The 23,262-nt window shown below is 39.0% G+C and overlaps 2 protein-coding genes and 1 long non-coding RNA gene across 4 annotated transcripts; 1 reads left to right on the plus strand and 2 right to left on the minus strand.

The window, feature by feature from the left end:
- The first annotated feature begins 219 nt into the window (after positions 1-219).
- Positions 220-1,508, plus strand: LOC111609576. Its single transcript, XR_002753191.1, has 2 exons — positions 220-387; positions 919-1,508. It is a non-coding gene; the product is annotated as an uncharacterized LOC111609576 (long non-coding RNA).
- Positions 1,509-1,617: 109 nt separating this feature from the next.
- Positions 1,618-13,855, minus strand: alpk2 (alpha kinase 2). Its single transcript, XM_005798628.2, has 11 exons — positions 13,773-13,855; positions 9,873-11,639; positions 6,354-7,728; positions 6,113-6,260; positions 4,826-4,953; positions 4,694-4,738; positions 4,283-4,581; positions 3,104-3,192; positions 2,797-3,014; positions 2,668-2,716; positions 1,618-2,591 (listed from the first exon to the last, which is right to left on the minus strand). The coding sequence occupies exons 2-11, from the start codon at positions 11,490-11,492 to the stop codon at positions 2,384-2,386; spliced, it is 4,179 nt and encodes a 1,392-aa protein (XP_005798685.2). The 5' UTR covers positions 11,493-11,639; positions 13,773-13,855; the 3' UTR covers positions 1,618-2,383.
- Positions 13,856-16,585: 2,730 nt separating this feature from the next.
- Positions 16,586-21,819, minus strand: LOC111609535 (O-acyltransferase like protein-like). 2 transcript variants are annotated; one of them, XM_023338632.1, is made up of 15 exons: positions 21,664-21,819; positions 20,884-21,017; positions 20,723-20,801; positions 20,490-20,625; positions 20,204-20,388; positions 19,928-20,140; positions 19,758-19,860; positions 19,577-19,678; positions 18,642-18,807; positions 18,485-18,564; positions 18,291-18,401; positions 18,071-18,194; positions 17,682-17,868; positions 17,301-17,443; positions 16,586-17,200 (listed from the first exon to the last, which is right to left on the minus strand). In XM_023338632.1, the coding sequence occupies exons 1-15, from the start codon at positions 21,728-21,730 to the stop codon at positions 17,096-17,098; spliced, it is 1,935 nt and encodes a 644-aa protein (XP_023194400.1). In that variant the 5' UTR covers positions 21,731-21,819; the 3' UTR covers positions 16,586-17,095. The 2 variants fall into 2 exon arrangements, with proteins under 2 accessions (XP_023194400.1, XP_023194399.1); XM_023338631.1 differs by lacking the exons at positions 20,884-21,017; positions 21,664-21,819 and having other exon boundaries at positions 20,490-20,621; positions 20,723-20,753.
- Positions 21,820-23,262: the final 1,443 nt, after the last annotated feature.

A 23,262-nucleotide genomic window follows, 5' to 3' on the forward strand; every position in this document is an offset into this window, starting at 1 on the left:
CTCTTCTGTAAGGATCTTTACCAACACATTGCTTGTGTCAGTTTGTTCATTTCAACACATGGTGGAAACTGAGGCCCTGACCACCGTAGCTTTTTGGTTCCCCCCTCCTCCACCCTTCACCCTCTGCCTCTGGTCAGGGTCGATCAATATTTCCCCCGTAGCTTATCACTAATGTGCAACTGGCTGTTTGTCCAAACTCTGCTCTGTCTACATAAAGACTTGGATGGGACGGCTCTTAACCCAAATGCACCACGTAGTCACCCTCGTGAACTCAGCAGCACTACTGGACTTAAATTTACAAAGATACAAGGAGCTCAGAGCAGAGGGCAGCTGGAGCCCACTGCAGCACATTAATGAATGTATCTATAGAAAGCATCGAAACATAAGGTAGGTTCTTGCTTTGATAATGTGTTAAACTTACATATTTATGTGGATGTTAATTAAAAAAAAATCAACAGGAAAATCATCCAAGCATCCAGATATGTTTGGATGTTATATTATATATATAAATATATATATATTATTATATATATGTGTTATGTTATATTGAGTAAATTTTTGTGCGTATGTGACACCTTTCTGGACCAACTCTTATTTAAAGTTTATATTTTAGGAAACCTTTTCCTCTTCTCTGATCAGTCACATTCTCTACTGCTCACATTCACAAGCTCACTCAGCTACAGTCATCCCCACAATCAGTAACAGAAGACACTCGGTTGGACTTTGGACACTTTGGATAAGCCTGCTAAAAGTAGAAATGTGTTTCCTGTGTTGCTCTCTGTTTTTTTTTTTTACCCCAGTTTCTTACAATTAGGACTGATACAGTTTGCAGAAAAGGTTTATGTTCCCCAGATAAAGTTCTGCTTCTCTTCATTTACTCCACAAACTAAACTCCAAACTTTCCTTTTGTTCTTCCAGGTCGCCATCCCCCTTCCTCCTCTCCAACAGTCTCCATCTGCACACCTGCAGCAGAGTTTGTCCTCCAGAGCTGTGGAGTGTGACAATGGTGTTTGTTTTCTCTCTATCAAACGCCATTATCACACTAAATAGCTACAGTGCGGAAAGGACCTCAGTGCACTCGCTTCAAGTCGGGGTTTGTGCAGTTGATTTATTTTGTCCTAAATGTTTTGCGCTCTTCAGCTTCTGTACTTTCCATCCTTAATGTCGTGGCAGAGGATGAACACGTGTGGCCGTGTGTCAGAGGTGGTGACAGCACGGGACATGTTGCACCGCAGCAGGAAATGCAGGGATGGAAATAGACTTAAAATGGGTTGAAACATGATGTCGAGCCCCTAGAAGTGACCCTAGTTAATTTCTATTTCTTTATGTATTTATTTTTATGTCTTTTTTTTTGCATGTGAAACCATAGTTTGATGTTTTCTGTTCTTGATTAATTCCAAAATTTTTGACATGTAAGCAGTACTTATGTATGTATTAGTTTTACTTGTTATTCTATTTAGCACTTTGTGATTCTAGATAAAATAATAAAGTGGATGCTCCAAGCTGTTCCTGAGAAATAAGAAATTTACATTTTTTTTATCAGATTGCACATGTATGCAACCAGGTTGGTTTTTCAGAAGAATAATTAATAGCACATATGTCACTATAAACAAGAAAAATGTTTTAAAATTGTTTACTATGCACTATTTACATTACAAAAATATGTGTACACTTTTTATGTCCATTGTGAACTGTAAAAATACTCAACAGATTATGGGGAGTTTATATCATATATCAGCTTTTGTATGCCACGCACTAATTATCTACTAAAACCAAGCTGGATATTTGAAATTGCCCTTCCATGGATCAATTACTAAAAATAATTTAAACACACATAAGTCTTATTAAATCTATATATCCCATGAGCTTTAATATGTACACAAAGGAAAAGTCCCACGCTTTTCATCCAAGTAAGAAATCAGTTTCAGCTTTACCTCCAGACAATCCAAAGAAATTCAAAGCAACCACCCATACTGTCTAGTAGCATACAGTTTTTTTCAAATTATTCAATCAAAGTTTGAGATCATAATTAAAAAAATAGAATAAACTATTTGTGAAGAAAATGATCCAACCAAGCACTCTAAGACATGACAGTTTATAGCTGATTAAGTATTATCTAAATATATCACAGGTTTTCACAGACTTGAACAATAGAAACGCTAGGATGCAGGTAGAAATTGTCACAGAAATAAATACAACACTTCTCAACCGTTCAGATTAGACACCAGGCTCTGGCTGCATGAGAGTCTCTTATTTCAGAGTAAAATGTCGCCTTAGTGCTTCAGCATCCTGCAACGACCAACAAATTGATTTCTGTGCCGGAAGCTCTGAAGTACGAAGTCCAAGCAGGGACAGAGACCGTTTGCTTAATGTTCTCCTGATGCTATGACTTGTTCTTCACTGTTGGCCCAAATGTCTTCTTTTTAGGGATGGCAGAAGGTGGGGGTTTGGGTTTTGGAGCAGCCGAGATCTTTTTGGGCTTAGGCTGGAGAGATTTGAGTCCCAGGATCTCACAATACTTGTTGCACTGATGCAGAGCTTTAAACTGGTCAATAAAGGAGGTGGCACAATTTCCTTTGAATCCCTTATACCTGTAAAGACATATCTTGTTGAGTCACTGCCATGGACTATTTTTAATGCTTATTTTAAAGGAAGGGAAAAACTCACCCTTTCTTACAAGTTGCTATCCCCACATCAGTAAGCTTCATGCCCACTCCTGAGAATAAATCAGATGGATTTTAACACTCACACATTATGATTTATTGCACAGTTCGTTGCAGCACTTGCTCCCCTGACCTTGCATGTCAGTAACCAGCAGATTGCCCTCTGTGTTATGGTAGACCCAGTGTTGGAAAGCGCAGCACTTCTGCCCTGCCTCTGAGTCCCGTCTCATCACGTTGATCTCTTTACCGTCCTTCACAGAATACTTGACAAAGTCTCCGATGAGCTCCTCTTCCAGTGTTGCGTAGGGGATGTCATTGGATGGACGGTGGACAAGGTAGATGGGAATGATCCTGGTGGAGGAAATTCAGCAGGGCAATGTTAGTCTGTACAGATAACGGATGCCGTGGAGAAGCTACAGACTGGCAAACATGTCACTCACTCTGGGACGTCTCCGAAGGCTTCGACAGACTGAGCTGCTGACGTGTAAGCCTTAATGTACTCCCTCGCTGTGTTCTGGACCTGACACTCCTGCAGAATAAGCAACGCTTTCTGTAACATCTCCACCCACAAAGGCAGTCAAGTTTTTACAGAAAATATTACCTTTTGCCAAAAATATCATAATAAAAAGAAAAAAAAAACACATAAATAAATCAAGCAAAAATACAGTATATGAGTATAAAACAAATATTGATAGCAGAAAATACAAGTCATAATAACAAAGATCTAATTTAATCAAGTAAATTATTAATATTAATAAAAAAACATCTACAAAACAAAATGAAAATGTTTTCTTGTACAAGTTTTTTCTGAAAATTATTGTATATTTTATTTAGCTACCGACCTTGCACACTTTTAAAAAAAAATTAAAATACTTGTTTATTTCCACGTGATTTAAAATGTTGGTAATAATTAATTTTTACATAACTAGATATTTATTTGCTAATTTTAGAATGTAACTTTTCTAGTTCCAGTTTTATGCTTTTTCTTCAATTTGCTGAAAATGTTTTGTATATTGTTCAAGATATTACAATAAAATAAGCCAAATTTTAATATGACTAATGTATCTGCATGTACATTTGAGATTTTCAAGTTATAGTGATTTTAATCTCATGTTACATTCAAATACAGATTGGTATGTGGGAACCCCTACAAAGATCTCAAAATTTAGAGACGTGTTGTTGTAGCCGTAAACACTATTGTCACACCATTCTTTTGTCACACCATGTGTAACACCATTTGTTACACAGGGAGGGATGGCAACCTAAGAAAACTATTTCAACTGTGACATACAAAGTAGGAAACATCGTGTTGTTTGAGGTTTTGCTGCAGTAGAGACTGATGCACTTTACAAAACAGATCATGAATAAAGAACTTGATGTAAAAATATTGAAGCAACATCTCAGAAAGTTAAAAGAAAGGATCTTCTAAATGGAAAATGACTTGAAGCATTTACAGACTGGCTTAAAAAAAACAAAAATGAGAAAGGAACATATTTTTGATTTAGGAATATGAATCCTGTACTGTCTATAACTACATGAAATTACCTGCTTCTCTTCCTGTAGTAATATCACAATGATGTATTTTCCATTTACAATAAAACCAGTTTTTTTTTCTTTACCTCTACAGCCAAATGGAAATTCTTCTGAAGCAGGTCGTCATTGTTATTGGTCCTGTAGCTGATAGCGTTGTGCACCTTGAGCACGCAGGAGTGTCCCGGTACTAGCAGGGGAATCTGACCCGCCTTCAGCTTCGTCCGGAAAGCCCGCCGATGCATGCCCTCGCCAAAGTGAACTTTTTCTGTGAGGATGCTGATGGGGTGGTTCTCTCCAAAGTACTGATCCGACAGGAAATCATCTTTGAACAAGAGTCTCGAACAGTGGGCATCCTCCTCTTCACTGCACAACTCTTCAGGTATAGCTGAGAGAGGAACATACATCCTTGGTATATTTTTCTTTCTTTTCGTTCTTTGTTAATTGCAAAAAATGTAATTGAACTGAATTATTCAAAGTAGCCTTCAATAAGTACTCACATAAAATGATCTTTGGGGATGCAGGTATCACAATCTCACTTAAAACTAAAACACAGCAAGAATAGATAAAGATTAACTTAATGTGCTTATTTTTCTTGGATCACACATTTTACGCAAATTTTTTTTTTTTACCTTCATATGTGAGCACGTAGTCTAGGTAGACAGAGCCAAGGGAGCAGCTGAGCTGGCACTCGTACTTGCCCAGATCTTTGTGGGAAGCATTGGTGATGATCACTGACACTCTGCTCTCATCTTCTGCACTTCAGAGATACACATTTATTATTACTCAAGCAATTTAGTAATGGAAAATAAAACTTGGTAAGCAATCATTTATGTGGAAGATGACCTTGTAGTATCTCAAAGTAAGAAGCAAATTCTTTTCATGCTTGTGTGATTTTTGATTTTTATGAAAATAAAAAAACCTTCTAAACGTCACTGTGTTTGGATTTCAATGCCAGCTGAAAACATCACATTCAGATGTTTTTTTTTTTCTTATTTCCTTCCAGCAGCCTTTTCTGCTCTCCTATGAGCATTCTAATCCTTGCATGGAGATCAGTTACCGTTTCTGAACCTGAGCCATTTGCACCACTGTACCAAAGGGGTCAAGGAACATTTAAAGGAAATGTAACTCTATGCACTGGAATGGGGAGTGGCAAAGAAGCTGGAATAGATACAGTGCAGTGCAAAAATATTTATTACCATTTGAACTTATTTTTTAAATACATTTTGTCCCATTACAACCACAATCGTTGACATGTTTTATTGGGACTCTGAGTGACAGACCAGAACAAAATAGCACATAATTGTATAGTGGAATGACACATGGTTCAGACATGAATCTGAACCAAAAGGTGTGCTAATTGTATTCACTCTACTCTGAGAGCCCCAAATAAAATCCAGAGTGCCTTCAGAAGTCACCTAACTGGTAGAGTCTGTCTGTCTGAGAGTAATTTAATGTCAAATAAAAATACAGTTGTTCTATGAAGGCTTCAGCAGTTTGTAAGAGAACATTATTGAAGAAACATCACCACGAAAACCAAGAAACACAGGAGACAGAGAAGTCTGTCTGCTGACAGACGTTTAAATTTACTTCTAAAGACTTGCAAATTTAATGCAGACTTCAGACAGAACAACACTGAAAGGAAACCTTGGTAGAGGCTGAAAAAAGTTGAGTCTGCAGTGCAGGTTCACCTTCCAGCAGGTCAACAACCTCTAAACACACAGTTATAGCTATGACTTATGTTAGTGTACTGTCAACAGTTTGAATGGTCCAGAGACCTGAATCCAAAGAGATGCTCTGACAAAACCTTCAAGGTACTGAGACTGACTGATTTGTGTTAAATTGTGTTATGCAACAGTGTCTGGAAAAACCATTTTACATGGTTCAGTAATTTAGCCATGTAAAATGACAGTAAATACCTTCTGTTAATCTGAGCCAGCGGTGCGCCGTCTCTGCTCCAGGTCACAGTGTAGTCTGAGTGCACGCCAGCAAACTGACACCAAAGACACATACTCTGAGGGTCTCCGCTCACCGACACTACCTGGATGGGCTCTACCACTTTCGGACCTGCACACATCAGAACAACATAAGGACGAAATAGAAGAACCTGTCCCAGAAATAAACAGGTCCTGTTTCGCAGTGCTTGATGAGGACCCTCACCTTCCTTTGGAGGGATCTTCTGTTTGACCACCTCACCGTGTGCTTTCTTCTGAACAGCTGTGGTTTCTGGCTGCGTCTCTTCCCCTTTTGCTTTTAACGAAGTATCAGTCTTTGATAGCTTGGACTCCAAAACACTGAGAATCTTGCCAAACTTATCCCCTGACACGCGTCTCTTTTTAATAACATCATCATTCGTGAGCTCATGAAGATCAGAGAGATGGGGAGCTTCCTGAGGCACCTTATCGTCTGGCTGCTGGGTTTTTGCTTCAACAACAACCGACTGATTTTCATCCCACTGAACTTTCCCAGCTTTAATCCCCTCGAACATATCCACCTTTCCTTTTGCAGATTTTGGTTTTGCTCCATGCTCCACATCAACTGATGCTTCTGTTTCATGCTTAGCCGTTGTTTTATGACCATGTTTCTTTTTCTTCTTGCCATGTGTCTTCCCCGTGCCCTTCTCAGTTCCCACACCGGTCTCCATTACAACTTTAGCCTCCTTGGCTTCGAGCCCAGCTTCAATGTTCTCAATAACATGATTTTCCCCAGTTGCTAGGTGGCTTTCTTGCTGCTTCCAGGTCTGCTGGTTGGAAATGTTCTGCAATGTGCTCTCTTGTTTTTTGGCAGCCTGTGTTCCATGACCAGATGATTTGTCCTTTTTGGAGCGTGTTTTGCTGTCTGAAGGGTTCTTTGAAGTTTTGTGAGGCATTTTCAGCTGAGTTTGCTCAGATTCAGCAGCTGTGAAGATGGGTTCTGAGATCCAGGGGATAAATGGATTGTTTAAGTTTAAAGTGATGCATGCAACACGATCCTTCTCTGATATGAACAGATGATCTCCGGGAAAAACTGTGAACCTCACTAGATTTGTGGTAAAATCCTTGATCTCATCAGTTGCAGAAAGGAAAGGCCACACGGTGTCTCCAACTTGCAGCTCCTGTAGTTCATCGGGAGGTAATTTCTCATCAGTATTTATTGTGTTCTGCTTTTTATGAATCAGCTCCTCGTGACCTTCCAGAAATTGTTTGTTGGTAATTCCACCCAGGATCGGAAAGGGTGTGCAGTCTCGCACATGGCCACAACAGATGCTGTCACTCAGGTAGGTTTTTGTGCAACTTTGATTTCCTTCCAAGCTGCTGCTTGTCCGACAGTCGAGGGCTGAGTTACCACTGAGGGGAGCTAAGCACATAATAAGCTCAGGACTACCTGACTCCACCTGGCTTGCTCCAACTGGGTCTGGAAAAGTGTTAAACAAGACATTTGTGGGTGTGTCCACCTCTGGTTTGTGTGCAGAGAAGATACTGAGATCTGTTTGACTCTTGTCTCCTTTAATCTGCTCCTCAGTCACAGACCCCTTCCACAGAACATCTCCAAAAACCTGATGATAAAGTAGACAAGAACAAGGACAAGAAAAATCATCTGAGTTTTAAAAAATTCAACAAATCAATTTATTGCCATTTATTTGTCCGTACAGTGCCTTGCTAAATGATTCAAATCTATTGAAATATTTTGTCATGTTACAAACTTCTTTATTGCTATCTTTATTTTATTTAGGTATTTTAGTAAATGTAATAGTATTGAAAAAAAATATGAAGAAATGAAAAATCATACATGCTTTTTACAAATAAAAAATCTGAAAAGTGTGACAAGCATAAAGATTCAACCCTCTTCACTCCAGTGCGCCGAGTTCCCTTCAGAAGTAACCCAACTTTAATAATGTTAATCTGTGAATGGGCTTAAATGTGTCAAGGGCTTAAAGGTTTGAAAGGGAACTTTAGCAGCATCATGAAAGCCAAGGAACAGAGCAAACAGGTCAGGGATAATATTTTGGAGAGGTTTAAAGCGAGGTATGACAACACAGAAAGAGTGGAAGTGTCAAGACATGACTGTCCTCCTAAATTAACAGGCCACACAAGTAAAGCATTAATCGGAGTGGCAGCCAAGAAGCAGAAGATAACGCTGGAGGAGCTGCAGAGATCTAAGGCTCAGTTGAGGGAATCGTTTTACAAAACAAGTCTTGGTTGTAGAGTTCACAGTCTTGCATTTTTTTATGGATCTGCAACCATCCATGTAAAGTCAGACATTTTATAGCCTATTTGCAAAACAATAGCAGAAGACTAATGCTGATTATAAACCTCAATATACCAGTGAACTGAGGTCCTGATAACATTTTGCAGTGGGAGGTTTTTCTTTAGATCAATGCATAGTACGGAGTAAATCTGGAAGAAAATTTGTTAGAGGCTGGAAAAGACTTTGTATGAAGGGAGAGGTTCATTTTTCAGCAGGACAATAACTTTAAATATATAGCCAAAGCTACAGTGGTTCAGATCATGTCTTAGAATGGTCCAGTCAAAGTCTAGACCTAAATCCAATTGAGGATTCCAGACAAGACTTGGATCAAGACAGCTGGACACAAATTAACCCACACTTTTCAGACATTTGTTCGTAAAACATTTTGAAAAAAACATGTATAACATCAATTTTGTAATTATGCAATGCTTTGTGTTGGTTTGCACGTAAAATATCAGAAGAATACAATAAAGTTGTGAAACAAACATTACAAAGTTCAAGGGGTATCAATACTTTGCATGCAGCTATGTCTATGACCCTGATAATATTGCAAAATTGCTCATGTAAATAAAAACAAAACACAGCGATGGCTTCTTAAGTTGCCTGTTTCCAGAATGACTTTCCTGGTAAACACTCACCTTTCTAAAGAGCCACAAAGTAAAACTTTACAAAACCTTGTTTCTTCCAAGTGCCGCCCGACGCACAACTCATTCCCTCTGCTGTACAGCCATCACTCAGACTTGCTGTCTGCTCCGAGTGGATGAAAACCAGTCTTCTCCTCCCGAGGACCTCTGAGCCTCCTGATCTTGTGTATTTTAACTGAGATGTGGTTCGAACGAGTGCGTTTAAGGATGTAAGAGACAGCTGGAACTGGGCAGAGTCGTGTTTCACTTCTCAGCTGTGCTCTCCTCTCACCCCTCTACCCTGACACACCACAGATGCAGGCTATTATCAATGAACTGTCAGCTATTATTAGATGCCATTTCTATCCATCTGAGGTCTTCTTCTCAGGCTCCTCTGATCCTGCAGCGCTCCTCGACTGCCGGGTTTTTGAGATGGAAGCCAAAACGGTTCATCCAAATAATGCAGGATAAAAGTTCAAATCCCAGGTGGCTTCAGCCTCGTGTGTGGCGGGTGTATACGTGACTGACTGGCTAAGGGTATGGCAGCAATCACAAGGACATGAGCAGGAATGTCTCTTAACATTCTTGCTTTGTTTCCAAAATGTGCGACTAGTTTGTTCATTGGCCAACAATGTAAAGTCATTTGCCGTTCGCTCTGGTGTAAAGGTTGAATCTTTCCAGCATCTCCAACACATTTTCACACAGGTCAGCAACGCTCTGAAATTGTGTAAGTGTGACCAACAGACACCGATCAACCCTTACAGTTTTTCTTACCAAACTGAGCATAAATCTGTCTCAAGTAATACCACAAATTACAAATATATCTTACCTCCTGGAGCACCAGGTCTCTATGAGTGTTCAAATCCACATCTTCTGTTATTTTCAGCTCGATTGGATGGTTTTCTTCACTAGAAAATAAATCTTGTTCAAAGGTCTTGGAATATCTGTCAAGCCGAGGGAGGTCCAAACAACCCGAAGACACAGTTCCAGCATTGAGTGTGACTTCAATCATTCCAGCATCTGAGTCTGCTCCAACAGAGAACGATCCAGCTGGAATGTTTTGCAGAGCGGAGCATGGGGAGGATTCAGCCTGGCTGCTCAAGAGCTCCTCTGCCTCTAGTTCTCCTCCACATGTACACAGAGGTTCAACACGGTGGGAGGCTCCGCTGTCATGAAGTTCAGGTCTTGACCCGACAAGGCACAAAGAAAGATAGCTTTGTTCAGAAGGGATGAGACTCTCTTGGATATCTGGGGTTTTTAGTGGCTGATCTTGCACACCCATAGTTTGCTGCCTTTCCTCCACCTCTGTCGCCCGTAGATCGTCTTGCAGCGTCTCTGGCTCTAAGTGAGTGGTCACCTCCTGCAGTGCTTGTGTCAAAGCGTCAATCTCAGCCCCTATTTCTGCAAAGGCGGCCGTGATTTCTTCTGGCGGATCCTCAATAACCCCAGTCCAGTCTGAGAGCGCACTGGCCCAGCTGTCTACTGACGACCACCTCTCCACTGGTGACCAGCCAACCCTCCTGTTGTCACCAGGACTGTAATCTGACTCTTGTAAGGAGTCACTTAAAGCTTGATGATCCACGTCCTCCTTGTCTTCCGCATCCTCACCTGTCAGATATTGGCACGCGTCCATCCAGATCTCGGCGGGGCTGATGCTATGCTGCCTTTGCAGGGTCAAAGCCGTGACCTCTGCTTTCACAGATCTCACATCACTTTCCGACATCCAGTCCACCTCCCAGGCATCCACAACAGGTGCTCGTAACTCATCACATTGGCTCGCCTCTGACACGTTGTTCTCTGAGACTTGTTCCTCTGTAAAGCCACTTTGACACTGTGTCTTAATGCCTTCTAAATAACACATTGGGACATGTGCATCACTGTCTTGGTCTGCCTTTCCGACGCCCGACTGCAATGTTGACTGGTATTCAGGATGTGTGGTCTTAAGAGGATCTGTTGTGTTGGTAAGGATGAAATCCTGCGTGTCGCTTTCAAAAATAAAAAGATCTGACAGAGGTGCAGGAACCTCAACATTATCTAAATTATCGGATTCAGTCAGACTAATTTTGTTCTTCAGGCAGTACACCGGAGATGTTTCTGGTTCTACATACAGCTCTGTTGTACTGGACAGGGCTGGAATAGAGTCCCTGCAGAGATCAGGCAAAGGAGGTACTGCTTCACTTTCTGGTTCCAATGGATCCATACAACAAGGCCCAACGAAGGCAGACTTTTGTGAAGGCTCTAAGCAAAGAGACATGCTGCAAGATGAATAGTTTAAACTATCACTGTCAGATAGTTTCTCATTGGTTGAAATGTTTATTGTGTCATTTTCATCTGGGATGGACTGCCCAGATAGAGTCTCTGGTTCATGCACCTGTACTATAGTTTGATTGTCTGTGAATGGTCCTGCAGACCACTCAGGGTCATTTGTGCAAAGTTGCGAGGGGTCCATCAGGACTTGAGGATATCAATGTTCACTGACCCAAGCAGTCAAACTGGAACTCCACAATTTCTGGGACCAGACTCTGTGTCCAGGGATGAATTACTGATGTATCTTTCTGTTGTTGCTATTCCCTATTTTGATTCTGGGATTCAGTGCCTGAAAAGAGACAAATCATTGTTAGAACTTGTTGCAAAACTGTGAATAAGCCACCTGAAAATGTCTTTCAAATACATTCTATCTCCCTTTATCCACTACTCAGAGGGATGTGTTAAGGTGATTGGGGTTTTGGTGGCTCTCTATTCAGCTTATCAAAACAAAGCTTTTCATTACTGTTATTACTCTGTTGATAAAATGGCCTGCTGCTCAACAGCAGCCAAAGATTACACATTTCACTTTTCACAGTAAATCACAGTAAAGCAGTTGTTTATTTTTGTTGTTGTTGTTTTTTTTAAAGGCAGTGCATTTATTCACATGTTAACTAATATTTATATACATTTGAAACATTTGAATGAAATGAAAAAAAAGTGCCTTTCACTATAAAATATTTAAATACAAGTGGTGGGTGGTGGTTGGGCCTCATCACAGCTGTCACTGGGTGAGAGGCTGTGTAAACACACTATGCAGAAATACACAAGCAGAGAAGGGTGTGGGGTCCAGGCAAGGGGGCTACAGGTGCCCCACCATCTGCAGCTTTAGAGATGATGGATTGTGATGATAGGTTTGAAATAAATGCCATGATTTATTTCTGTAGGAGAGTTAACCTGGGCAGAGTTGTTGGGAGATGAATGGAGATACATACAAAGCAAAGGTGAAAGAAAACTTGTGAGAGGCTGCTATTGGTACTGTACCAAGATATCATGCAGACAGAGCAACAATGGTAAGTTTAGCTGAAAGGCTGTTCATTTGTCAAAAGTCCAGTCAAAGTTCAGACCAAATCCAATTGAGAACCTGTTTATTTTTCACAGGCTGAGCTTGATCTATCTGCAAAGAAAATGGAGCAGTTTCAATTCCCCTCAATCTATTTTTTTTAAATTATGCTATTCTTTGTGTTGGTCTCTCACCAGAAATCCTAAAATCAATCTTAAATAGGTCAAATATACCTCCTTACTGTCATTCATCGTGATGAACCTATTGGGATTTTTCATCTGACTTACTCCCTCCCTGTCTGGCATGCTGATGTCAGTGGTCTCACTGACTTGTTGCCAAACTAATTATGAAATGTCCCCCCAGGCTTTTAACAGCACTGAAAACTATTTCCCCTGTTTTCTTTGTGGTAAATGTAAAAACGAACATGCACACAAAGAGTCCTTGAAGCTATGGCGGTTTACATGACTTGTCAATCTCATCATCTTGCTTTTAAATTACATTTTATGACGTGTGAAACAGTTTTTTTGGAAAGTGGGTCACATGTGAAGCATCGGTGGGGTCAGTGGTATCAAAACTTTCACTCTGACATATAAGATGGAAGCTGGCGGCAGAGTTACTGGAAAAATACCAGCTCATCTTCACTCCTGACCTGCATTTGTCATATTTCAGCCTCATAAAGAACACCTGACTGAGTGCTGCAGCTTGAGATGTTTATATTGTGAAACACACACCTCGACAGCTGAGTACAAACTGCAGATATAAGAGCATTTCAAATCGAAATTAGAAAACATTTGGCCATCCTAATATTTGCAAACTTGTCCAAAATGCAAGACGCATCTCAAAAAATTTATATTATTTACCACTTGTCATTCTGACAGCAAAAAGGGATGAAAAACCTTTATGCTTAAACATTTATATTTGCATAACAACAAGAATTTCTGTTGGATTTTTAAAAATTATTTCATTTAGATCAGACTGTCTGGAAAGGTTGATTTTTTTTAACTTCAGAAAGAGCTTGACATATGCTGGCAAACAATAAAACTGTTAACTACTGAAAGCAGTTTAAAATTGTTCTTTTCTGTCTGATTCAGAACAAATCTCCCATTAAAGTGTGCGCTATAGTTTCAGGATGAAAAGTGGAAAACAAACAAACTGCTGTTACAAACTTCAAACCGTGTCTGAATTTGACAAATTACAAAACAGGAAAGACTGGTGGCATTATAATTCTGGTTTAATTGAGGAGATGAAAACTGATGCCCAATAAAATGTGAATCATGCAGCAGCAGAGTGTTTGTTTCAGCCACAAAGCCACAATCAAACGATGAGCCACGCCACAGCTGAATCATAGCCGATAAAACTATTATAATTAAAACTCTTGTCTCATCTGCTGGGGGGATTTCCAGCCGAACAAATAGTACGTACCCTTTTCATGGCCGTGCCGTAGAGGATATAGACCTATGATGTAGGACTTCAGCGAGCGCTCAGGCAGAGCCGGCGATCTCGGGGTGTGGGGTTAATTTTAGATGTTGTCCCCCGCAAGTACACAGTTAGTTATCTGATATTGTGACCATGTGCTGATCCTGAACATTTAAAACCTGATAAGTACACTTCCAGACAGCTCCAGGGATGGCCTACTTTGGCTGATGAATTTTCTGATCAATTATAAACAGAGCCAGACACAGTTAAGGCTGCAGAGAGAGAGAACATAATTAATGTTTAAAAAATAAGGCAGTTGCTCATGTAGAGCCTTGCATATATATGAATACTTATTGAACTTATAATTTGTCAACAATAAATTCTGATGTATTTTAAAGTAGTTATAAAATATGAAGTGGAAATAAAGTAGTTATTCATTTTCAAGCTTTTTTTTGCAAATAAAAGAAGGAATAGTGTGATGTGTACTTGCCTCTATAAGTCAATACTTCCTTCATTGCAATTACAGCTGCAAGTCTTGTTGCCTGTCATGCCCAGGTTTGCAGATATAGACTGTAATTTTCTGCTGCCCCTTCTGATTAGATAAGACAGTGATCAGATACAACTAGAGATTTGTTCATGAGCCTTCAATAAAATCTTCTGAATGATAATTTGATCTTCATTAATAATCCTATTAAGATTGCTGATTGTTCCTTCATTATTTCAGTCCCTTTCATTCTTATAATCAGAAGTAGTTTGTTTTCTGTCCTTATATTTATGTCAGTTCCGTTTATTGTTCATATTTCTACTCAGGAAATGCATGTTAATGAATGTGTCAGTTTGAATGACTTTGGATTTATACTTTGATTCAATTAGAAGCTCACTGTAATGTTACCCAAGCCTAAGGATAATAAATATTAAATCATTTATCCTTTATTAGAAAAGGTCAGACTATTAATAAGGTCCTTTAATAAATGGTGAGCTATGCAAGGCTGATTAATTTATTATTTAAACTGTTGTATAATTTAATATAGTGCAGGATGAACCAGTTTTCTGTTGTGAAACAAGACGTTTGTTGAAACGTCTTGTTTCTGAGCAGGAGGAGAAGAAGGGTGACACAAACTGCTAAAACTGTGTTGTGCTGTTGTGTAACACTGATTTCCATACACCTGTTCTTGTTTTGCCCTGTAAATCTACCAGGCAACTATTGCCATATTATTAGACTAAATTCACTTGTGAGGTAGTTGTGACTTTTTATTGACTCATAAGGGCGACGAATGTGACCTTTTTCCAAACAAAAATAGAACATTTGAATGGGAGCCTCGTATAATTTCATGCATCTTGAGCATGGACGTTGCGAGCTTCTGGAGTTGATGTGTCCTCGTGGTCTCATGTCGTCATTAAATGGAAAGGATCGTCTTACCAAAGCAAGCTATATTTTCACACACACTGGCTTCAGGTTGGCCTTTGAGCTGCTTCCCAACCCTCAGCCTGGAATGAAGGAAAACATATTTTCTCTTGATGAAAATCTACTGAATAGAGAAGCAATTGAGAGAAGGAACAATGCAGTTTAACAGACACAAGTCATTTGTTGAATTTTCTTTTGTCGTCGTTCTGGTTCCAATCATAACATATGGCATCTTTAAACTCTGATCAGCATTTTATTTCAGAATGCTTGGTTCGTCGTGATGGAAAAAACAGATGAAAAATATCCAAGCAGCAGCTTTTTTTTTTTTTGAGGTTGCTCCCTGAAATTGTGTCAGCTCAATGCAATTCACAACAAAGCTCCTGCTCCACGTACACTGTAACTGAGAAGGCTGTAAATGAGGCTGCGTGTTTGATGTCACTGGCAACTAAAACTCTTTGTGATTCTCTCTTCAGTTGAGTCAGTGTCTGGGAAATGGTCGTGAACTACTTATAGAAGAAATGCAATGAAGTCATTTGTATACTTGGACACTTGAGGGACGCAAAAGAAACGGCTGACGTAAGAAGTGAGTCAGACAGAAAAAGCAACCAAATTAGTTAGGTGGTATTGAAAGTACGGTCATTGTAGTTAATTTATTTTAAAATAAATTCTATGAAACTGTAACAGGAAATCCTGTGAGGTTTGGGGGGAAAAAATTTAATCATTGCTGACTGATAAACATTTTTGTGAGTTTAAGAGCTTTTATGAAACAGTCATTTCCATCACTCTTGATTGCCCAGAGGAAAAGCTCAAGCAAAGACAAGGAGAAAGAAAAAAAAACTAATTTCATCAAAGTATCTTCAAGGATCTGAGAGAACTCTGACAGGCAGCTATTATCGTTATCATGATATGCTAACAGCTCAATTTACAGGCAGCGTAGACGATATTTCACAGTAACATGTCCTGGATGACACCATCGGGTGTTGACAACCACAGCTAATCCACTTAATTTTTAACTCCTCTGGGATTTTTGGTTTGTGTACAGGTATTATTTGAGCTTCTGAGATGCTAACCAGTTCCTCTCAGCCTTATTGCCATGATTACACATTACAGCAGCTGTCCCAAAGTAACAAAAAAAACTAAGAGCAGAGATACATTCAGCTGCACAGCAGCCAAAACCAGAGAGAATAAAAAAAAACCCCATCATATTTCAACAAGAAAGAGGAGAAATAAAATATTTTAGAAAAAACCATAATACAGAGCTACTCCAACTTGATCACATCCAGAGACGTATAATTCTAGAATAAAAAAACAACAAAATGACAAAAATAAATGCTGTAAAAAGTAGAAAACTAAATTGAAAGAAAGGGAAAAAAAATCACAAAACAGATTTGATGCAGTATATTTATTTATTTTACTTTGCTAAAAATCTTAAAAGGTTACATTAGTTTTTTATTTGAATTACTCAGTATTGTGCAAATTATATTAATTACCCATATCTCCATACTCATTCCTATTTTTTCTCTACAGCTTTAATTGCTTTCTTTTTCTAAAAGAGTCTGTACCATGACAACCAGCACATCTAACAATACCTATAACATAAATGCAACTGAAGGATTTGCAATGTATAACCTACGTTGAATGTAGGAACATTTAGTGAGTGAATTTTTGTTTAGCTGTTGTGTAAATATAAGGATGACCACTTCTCTTAGACACTCTTCAAAATGTGAAAAACAAGAAAAGGCAAAAACCAAAGAAAAAAGGCAGACATGTTTTGATCTCCATAAGAAATTAAGTAACAATAAGAAAACATCTACTAATCTCAACTTGTCTGTAATGATTTTGCTGTGGCAGCATTTTGCCAACTCTTTACGAGGGATACCAAAATATATATGTGAATGGTGTTGTATTAAATGAGGCAGATTCTCTAGATGCATTTGGGTTTCAGGAAGAGGTAGGGTTTCTCAACCAACATAGTGAGAACACAGCCAACTGCCAGAGTTAGCACCAGATGACCGAGGAACAGGTACATCTGTAGAGGACAGACACCCATTGGAGCGAAAATATGAAGAGAATAGGAAGACAAGAATGTTGATTTGTTAAAAAAAAAATGATGAAGATGAAATTCTCACAAAGTTGATGTCTGTGTAGTGGATCGGCGTCTCTTGCATGCCATTGTAGAGGATGATGAAGATGGGATGTATCAGATAGCAGGCAAAGCTAATGTTGGAAAGTGGAACCCAGAAACCAAAGGACAAGAATGTCTTGATAAAACCTGGAGAAGCAAATACACACAAAAACTGAGACGCCAGTTCTTCCCTTCCCTCTACTGGTACTACTGTATACTTTAAACTGCAATATCTAGAGTTCAAAGAGAAACATAACCTAACACCTGTGGTACAGCTTTTGGTAAAAACTAATCAAAGAACAAAGAAGAAGAATGAAACGTACATGCTTTTTAAATGAAATTATGTGTTCTGCCAAACTGAAGATGTAATTGGATTTATTCAAACCTCCACAGCCCTCCTCACAGGCCAGTATGATCCAACTCACAGTCAGTGCCCACACTGGTCTGTGCAACCCCTGATATAGAGCATGAGCCACAGACGGATAAGGTGGGGTTTCTTTCAGGAAGTAGGCCAGTCCGATCAGCAAAACCGTCAGAGAAAAACAGCAGAACCAGCCAAGCGCTGCTTGCCACTGAATAAAAAATTAGGCATAAAGACTGGTTTCAGTTAAAAGTTACATCAACTGATGTACAAAAGACAAAAATAAGTCAAAATGAGTCAAATTTCCTTCCACCAGTAAACAAGTGAACATGCAAACTACTTCATTCAGTTCTACTTTATTACAAACTAAGGGTTCTCAAATTCTACAAGAATGGAAAATCTAAATAACTCACCCTTTCCTTTAATAGTTGATCTTTCTTTCTTGTCAGGTATATTCCTGTTAGGATCCCTATTAGAAACGGTCCATATCTTGTGTAGGGTTTCACATAGTAATGCAAAACATAGTTGTCTGATGTTCTGCCAAGACAAGCTCTTCAATGTAAATATGTGTGTGCTAAAAGAAGAGGTAAATTTTATATCATTTACTGAACCTCTTTAGGTTAGGAAGCTTACATTGTGGATGGCTGAAAGACTGGAAGGTGCAGGCGTGCAGTTATAGCAGCACTGGCCACAGTAGTGCTCACCAAAAGGCCTCCTACCACAACAGCAAACACACTCCTTTTACTGAAACAGAAGAGACAGAATGGAAAAGGTTATTACTCTAATTTATATGGTGTTTGAGATGATGCTAAAGGATGTGGACATACAGTCTATAAATATAGACCAGCAAGGGGGTTGTGGCGTAACACTGGAAGTCCAGAGACAAGTACCATGTCCAGGGAATACACTGAGGAGAGATTTGGAGAGAGGCAAAAATTAGCTGAAATTCCTCCTGAAGACACATGAAAAGTTGATGATACTTACAATCTCATGGACTGGTAGGAGATTGCTAACCAGCAGTAAGTTAGCCCACCAGTATGCCTTGCAGTCCATCAACATTTCAACAAATGGGAACCAGTAGGGGCCCCACCGCACCAAAGAGATGATGCTGATGGTGAGACACAATGTAAACAGATGCAAAGGCTGAATCCTGGAGTGGGGAGATAAAGAGAGAAATGTAATCTTTCAGTCCTCAGATTTACTGTACAAAAACATTATACTTCCTTTCACTCATTAAATTTGTTGACATTTTCTTACAACTCCAAATTTATTGGCATTTTATGTGATAGACCAATACAAATAAAATGTTTTGCTTTCACTTTACTGCAATTCCCCCAATTGAAATCCCAAACTATGAGTCCACCTGTGCAAAATTTTATCTAAATATACATCCAGCAGTTCTGTGGAAGAATTGTATGGTTCTCAGTTAAATTTAGTGAACAAACAGCATCGTGGCGACCAAAGAACAAAGCAGACAGGTCAGGGATGAAGCTAAGAAAAGTTCAGAGTATCAGGTTGTACATCGATCAATATAATGAAAAACATGCTTATAAACAACGGAAAAATCAAAGTCCAGATTGAAGTCCAATTGTGGGAAACTTCTGTGTAGATTCTCTCAGCCAATCTGACTGAGCTTGAGGTATTTTGCAAAGTAGTTTGGGCAAAACTTTCATTTGCTTAAGGTGGTAAAGATCTGAAGTTCTAATTGTAAAGACAGTAAGCCACACATTTATCAGATGATTTTTAATTGTAAAACAAACAACAAAACAGGTTCAATTTCCCTTCCATGACACAATTATGCTGTTCTTTGTGTTGGTCTCTCAAATAAAATCCCAATGATAAAATCTTGAACAATGCCTATGGGGTATGAATTATTTTGTAAAGCACTGTAATACAGTCATCCAGTCATGATATCATGCCTTTTGATCCTCTTGAAGAGATAGTTTGCAACCAGACCGAGACTTAAATTGTCTTCTGCCTTGTCGATTGAGCTCAGCAAAGACCTGGCACTGAGTAAACCCCTGAAAAGTAAAGTTATTAGAAGTTAGACATCACTTTATGCACCACGATAAGGTTAGCAATATTTCAATCTAGTCTCACCCCAGCAATAAGAAGGTATCAACAGCGAGAAAAATAGGCCCGCTGATGGTGAGCACATATAGCGGGCTGCTTTCAACTGCTTTCCTCCATGTTTTGTAGTTATCTACAATGGAGACACAACAATGTGAATCCAATATTTTGAAGACGCTACAGCCTGTTTTCTTTCTTACCTAGGTTGTTAATAACTGGGAACTGTGCAGAGTGGCCACATATAATCCACAGCAAACTGAGGACACGAATGCCGTTCAGAGAGGTATAGTTTTCACATCGGGAAGAGGAGGCGGTGCTGAGGACTCCCATGCTTGTTGTCTGCAAGGAGAGTGCTTGAAAGCAGCTGGTAACACAGCTTAGAGAAAGACACTGTCCAGCAGGGCCGATTCTGCCTGTAAAAATAAACATCTGAGTACTTGTCTATTAGGAGGAGACCAAATAAAAATTCTCCTTACCATTTTCCTCTAATGTGCCCCCATTCATTTCTTTGCTGGACAAGTCATTGGTTTTCAGGGTGCCATAAGAGTTTGAATGGGACAACTCTATTGTGGGATTGACCTTGCTGCTCAGCTCTGATCTTCTTAAGGCTGTGAACAGAGTGGCCACAAGAGGAATGGCTAACATTACACAACACACACACCTGTGGAGGGAAAAATAACCAAGTTTAACTCGACCATAGGCATCGAAGAACAAGCATGCAGAGTGATGGGCGTGATATCAGGGGATGACTAATATACTGACATGCAGGCGATGTCTGATGCATCAAGAGCAACTGCGTCAGCCATACAGTGAGTCATGATTAGCTCCCGAGAAGACTGATTGGTCAGGATTGGAGGTAATGGACTAAGCAGGGACTTCTGGTTAAGCTGAAGTCTGTCTATTGGGAAAATAGGTACCATGTGAGGAAAATGTGAAAATGATCCTAAAGCAGAGAAAGACAAATATGCATAAAATCTGTCTTAATGAACACTCACCACACTGCACCAGCTGCTTCACATCGTCTACCCCACATGAGTCAGGAACACAAATACCCACAAAATACTGCGCTGCTCCCTGCAATAGCAGGAAAAAATATATTCAGTTTTTCTCTATAACTTACAATCCATCCGTCATGAAGGTTTTTATTGGCATTCACCTGCTTCAGGAACACCTGGCAGTACTGTGTAGAGAAGCTGGGGCCGATGGCAGAGCGACACTGCTGCGGCGAACCAGGCTGGTTCACGTTACCGTCTTTAACACTGCTGCCCATCTTTCCAAAGGAGTCATACACTTTTAAAAAAAGGAGAGAAACATTGCCTCTTACTTTTTTCATAGGAATGACAAATCCTTTTGGGTGAGACACTCATCTGCTTTGGTATGTAAGTAGGTCAGCATTTAGCCCATGTCATTCTTATTAAAAAAGATTTTAAAAAATTAATAAATTAGAACATGTGCTCCAATGAGGCTCGTTTGCCAGGTTAATAGTGTATTTTTATGACAACAACCTGAAAGAAAACATATTTTTCATTGAACCCACTTTTCTGTCTTAAAAGTAATGTTTTATAGCTTTGAGCAGAAAATCATAATTAACAGAAATAAAGGCTAAACAGTAACCTCAAACACATTTCAAAAAAAGAGCAGAAAGATTCATTTCAAGTCTTCGGCAAACATTTTTCTTTAAGCTTTTCAGTAATGTATTTATTTACACTCACTGCCATTTAAATATTGGGAAGAGTGAAATGTTTATCATATTTGTCTTTTATAGTTATTTTTTAAATGACCGTGTGTACCACAGTACATTGGATTTGTAAGAATTAAATCCAAGTATGTGCCAGATTATTTTCAAACAAACCCTGGGCTCTGTTGATAAAATAACCTTTTGTTGGCCCAGTCTGCCAAACTACAAGGGAAATATTCAAAAGGTGTCAGCACTTACTGAGAGCAGCATATTCCTTTGGCTTGTCCTGGTTTAATTCCCAAAGGAACGTGTCGATATCCTTCATACATCTTTGCAATATACTGTAGTTGAGTGAGTTTCCAAGTACAACACTGTTGCCCACTAACAGAAGAAACACAAGCCAACCAAGGGCCATTTCAGTGCCAACTCGACCTCTTCCGTCCATAAGGTGCTTAAATAACAGAAAGGGACACCTCATCAAGCAGAGAGAAGCATGAAATTGATCTTCTTAAGGAGAAATGGAAAACAGCTTTGGAAACTGGTGCAGGGAGGATTTTCTGCATCAGGTGTGAACAGCATTTAGTTACTTGAAAAACAGAAAAATCAGAGCTGAACACGTCACTGCACAGCATGACCGTATTTAATGTGGAATCACAATCATGGTCTGCCTCCTGAACAAGCATCAAGCAAATTTAATTTCATCAGCCAACCAAATTTGGGTTTCAGTAGAGCACATTTTGAATTTGCTTTTAATCAGGAATCATGTTAAATGTGCAGGTATTTTGCTTTGTTGTACTTGAGAGCATCACTAATACAAAGCAAACTTCGACATTGTTACAGCGATTGATGTGTAGTAACTTTCTGTATGTAATATATTTCTAGTAGTATTTTTTTCTTACTTTTTACTTCCGTATAAGTAATATTATAACACTACTCTTCCTTGAGTATAATTTCTGGCTGTTCTACCCACCTGTAGTTACCTCACCTAAGAAAGAACAAACATGTTTAATCAAACATGGGGTGTGACTGTGGTTCTGTGGGTAGAGTAGTCGTCTTGTGATCGGTTCAATTCCAGGTTCCTCCTGCCACATGTCAGTGTGCCCCTGGGCAAGGCACCTAACTCCAAATTGCTGATCTGCATATCAGTGTATACATGAGTGAGTGTGACTTTAGTGTAAAGCACTTTGAGTGGTAAAAATGATTGGAAAACCACTACATAAGTTCAGTAAATCTACCAAAACTTTATAAGACACAAACATATAGTTTGTCTTAAAACTTTTTTTTACCGCAATTTAATGAATTCTGGACCTTTTGAAAATACAATTAAGAGCTTATATTATATTATCACTGCCAGTACTTTGTACTGCTCTAACATGTGTTTGTGTTCAGTGTTTGTTTCTTCAAAATCTGTTGTTTTGTCATGATGTTAATTTCTACTTTGTTCTTTCTTTTGTCCTCTCATTTTCAACATTTGCCCATAACCTTCTGTATTTAGAATGCATAATTTTTCACAAGTTATATCAGATGTAATGTTTACAGTTTCACAAGACTGGAGTAAAATACTTTTTTTTACTCTTACTTGAATAATTAAGTAGTACTATTCATCTTTAGTTCTGGTTATTATTATTATTATTATTATTATTATTATTATTATTATTATTATTATTATTATTATTATTATTATTATTATTATTATTACATTATCCCTGATAGAACTTCAGAGACACTAGAAAGATTCCTGCATTTGTTTTACAAAAGTATCTTAATGACAAAAATTATGCTTCACCCGTGATAATATCTGTGCAAAGTGCCCACTAGAGGGAGACGTTGTCTCACCAAGCAGCCGAAAGAGAGCAA

Source organism: Xiphophorus maculatus, chromosome 8 (genome assembly GCF_002775205.1).
Source record: "Xiphophorus maculatus strain JP 163 A chromosome 8, X_maculatus-5.0-male, whole genome shotgun sequence".
Classification (NCBI taxonomy): Eukaryota; Metazoa; Chordata; class Actinopteri; order Cyprinodontiformes; family Poeciliidae; genus Xiphophorus; species Xiphophorus maculatus.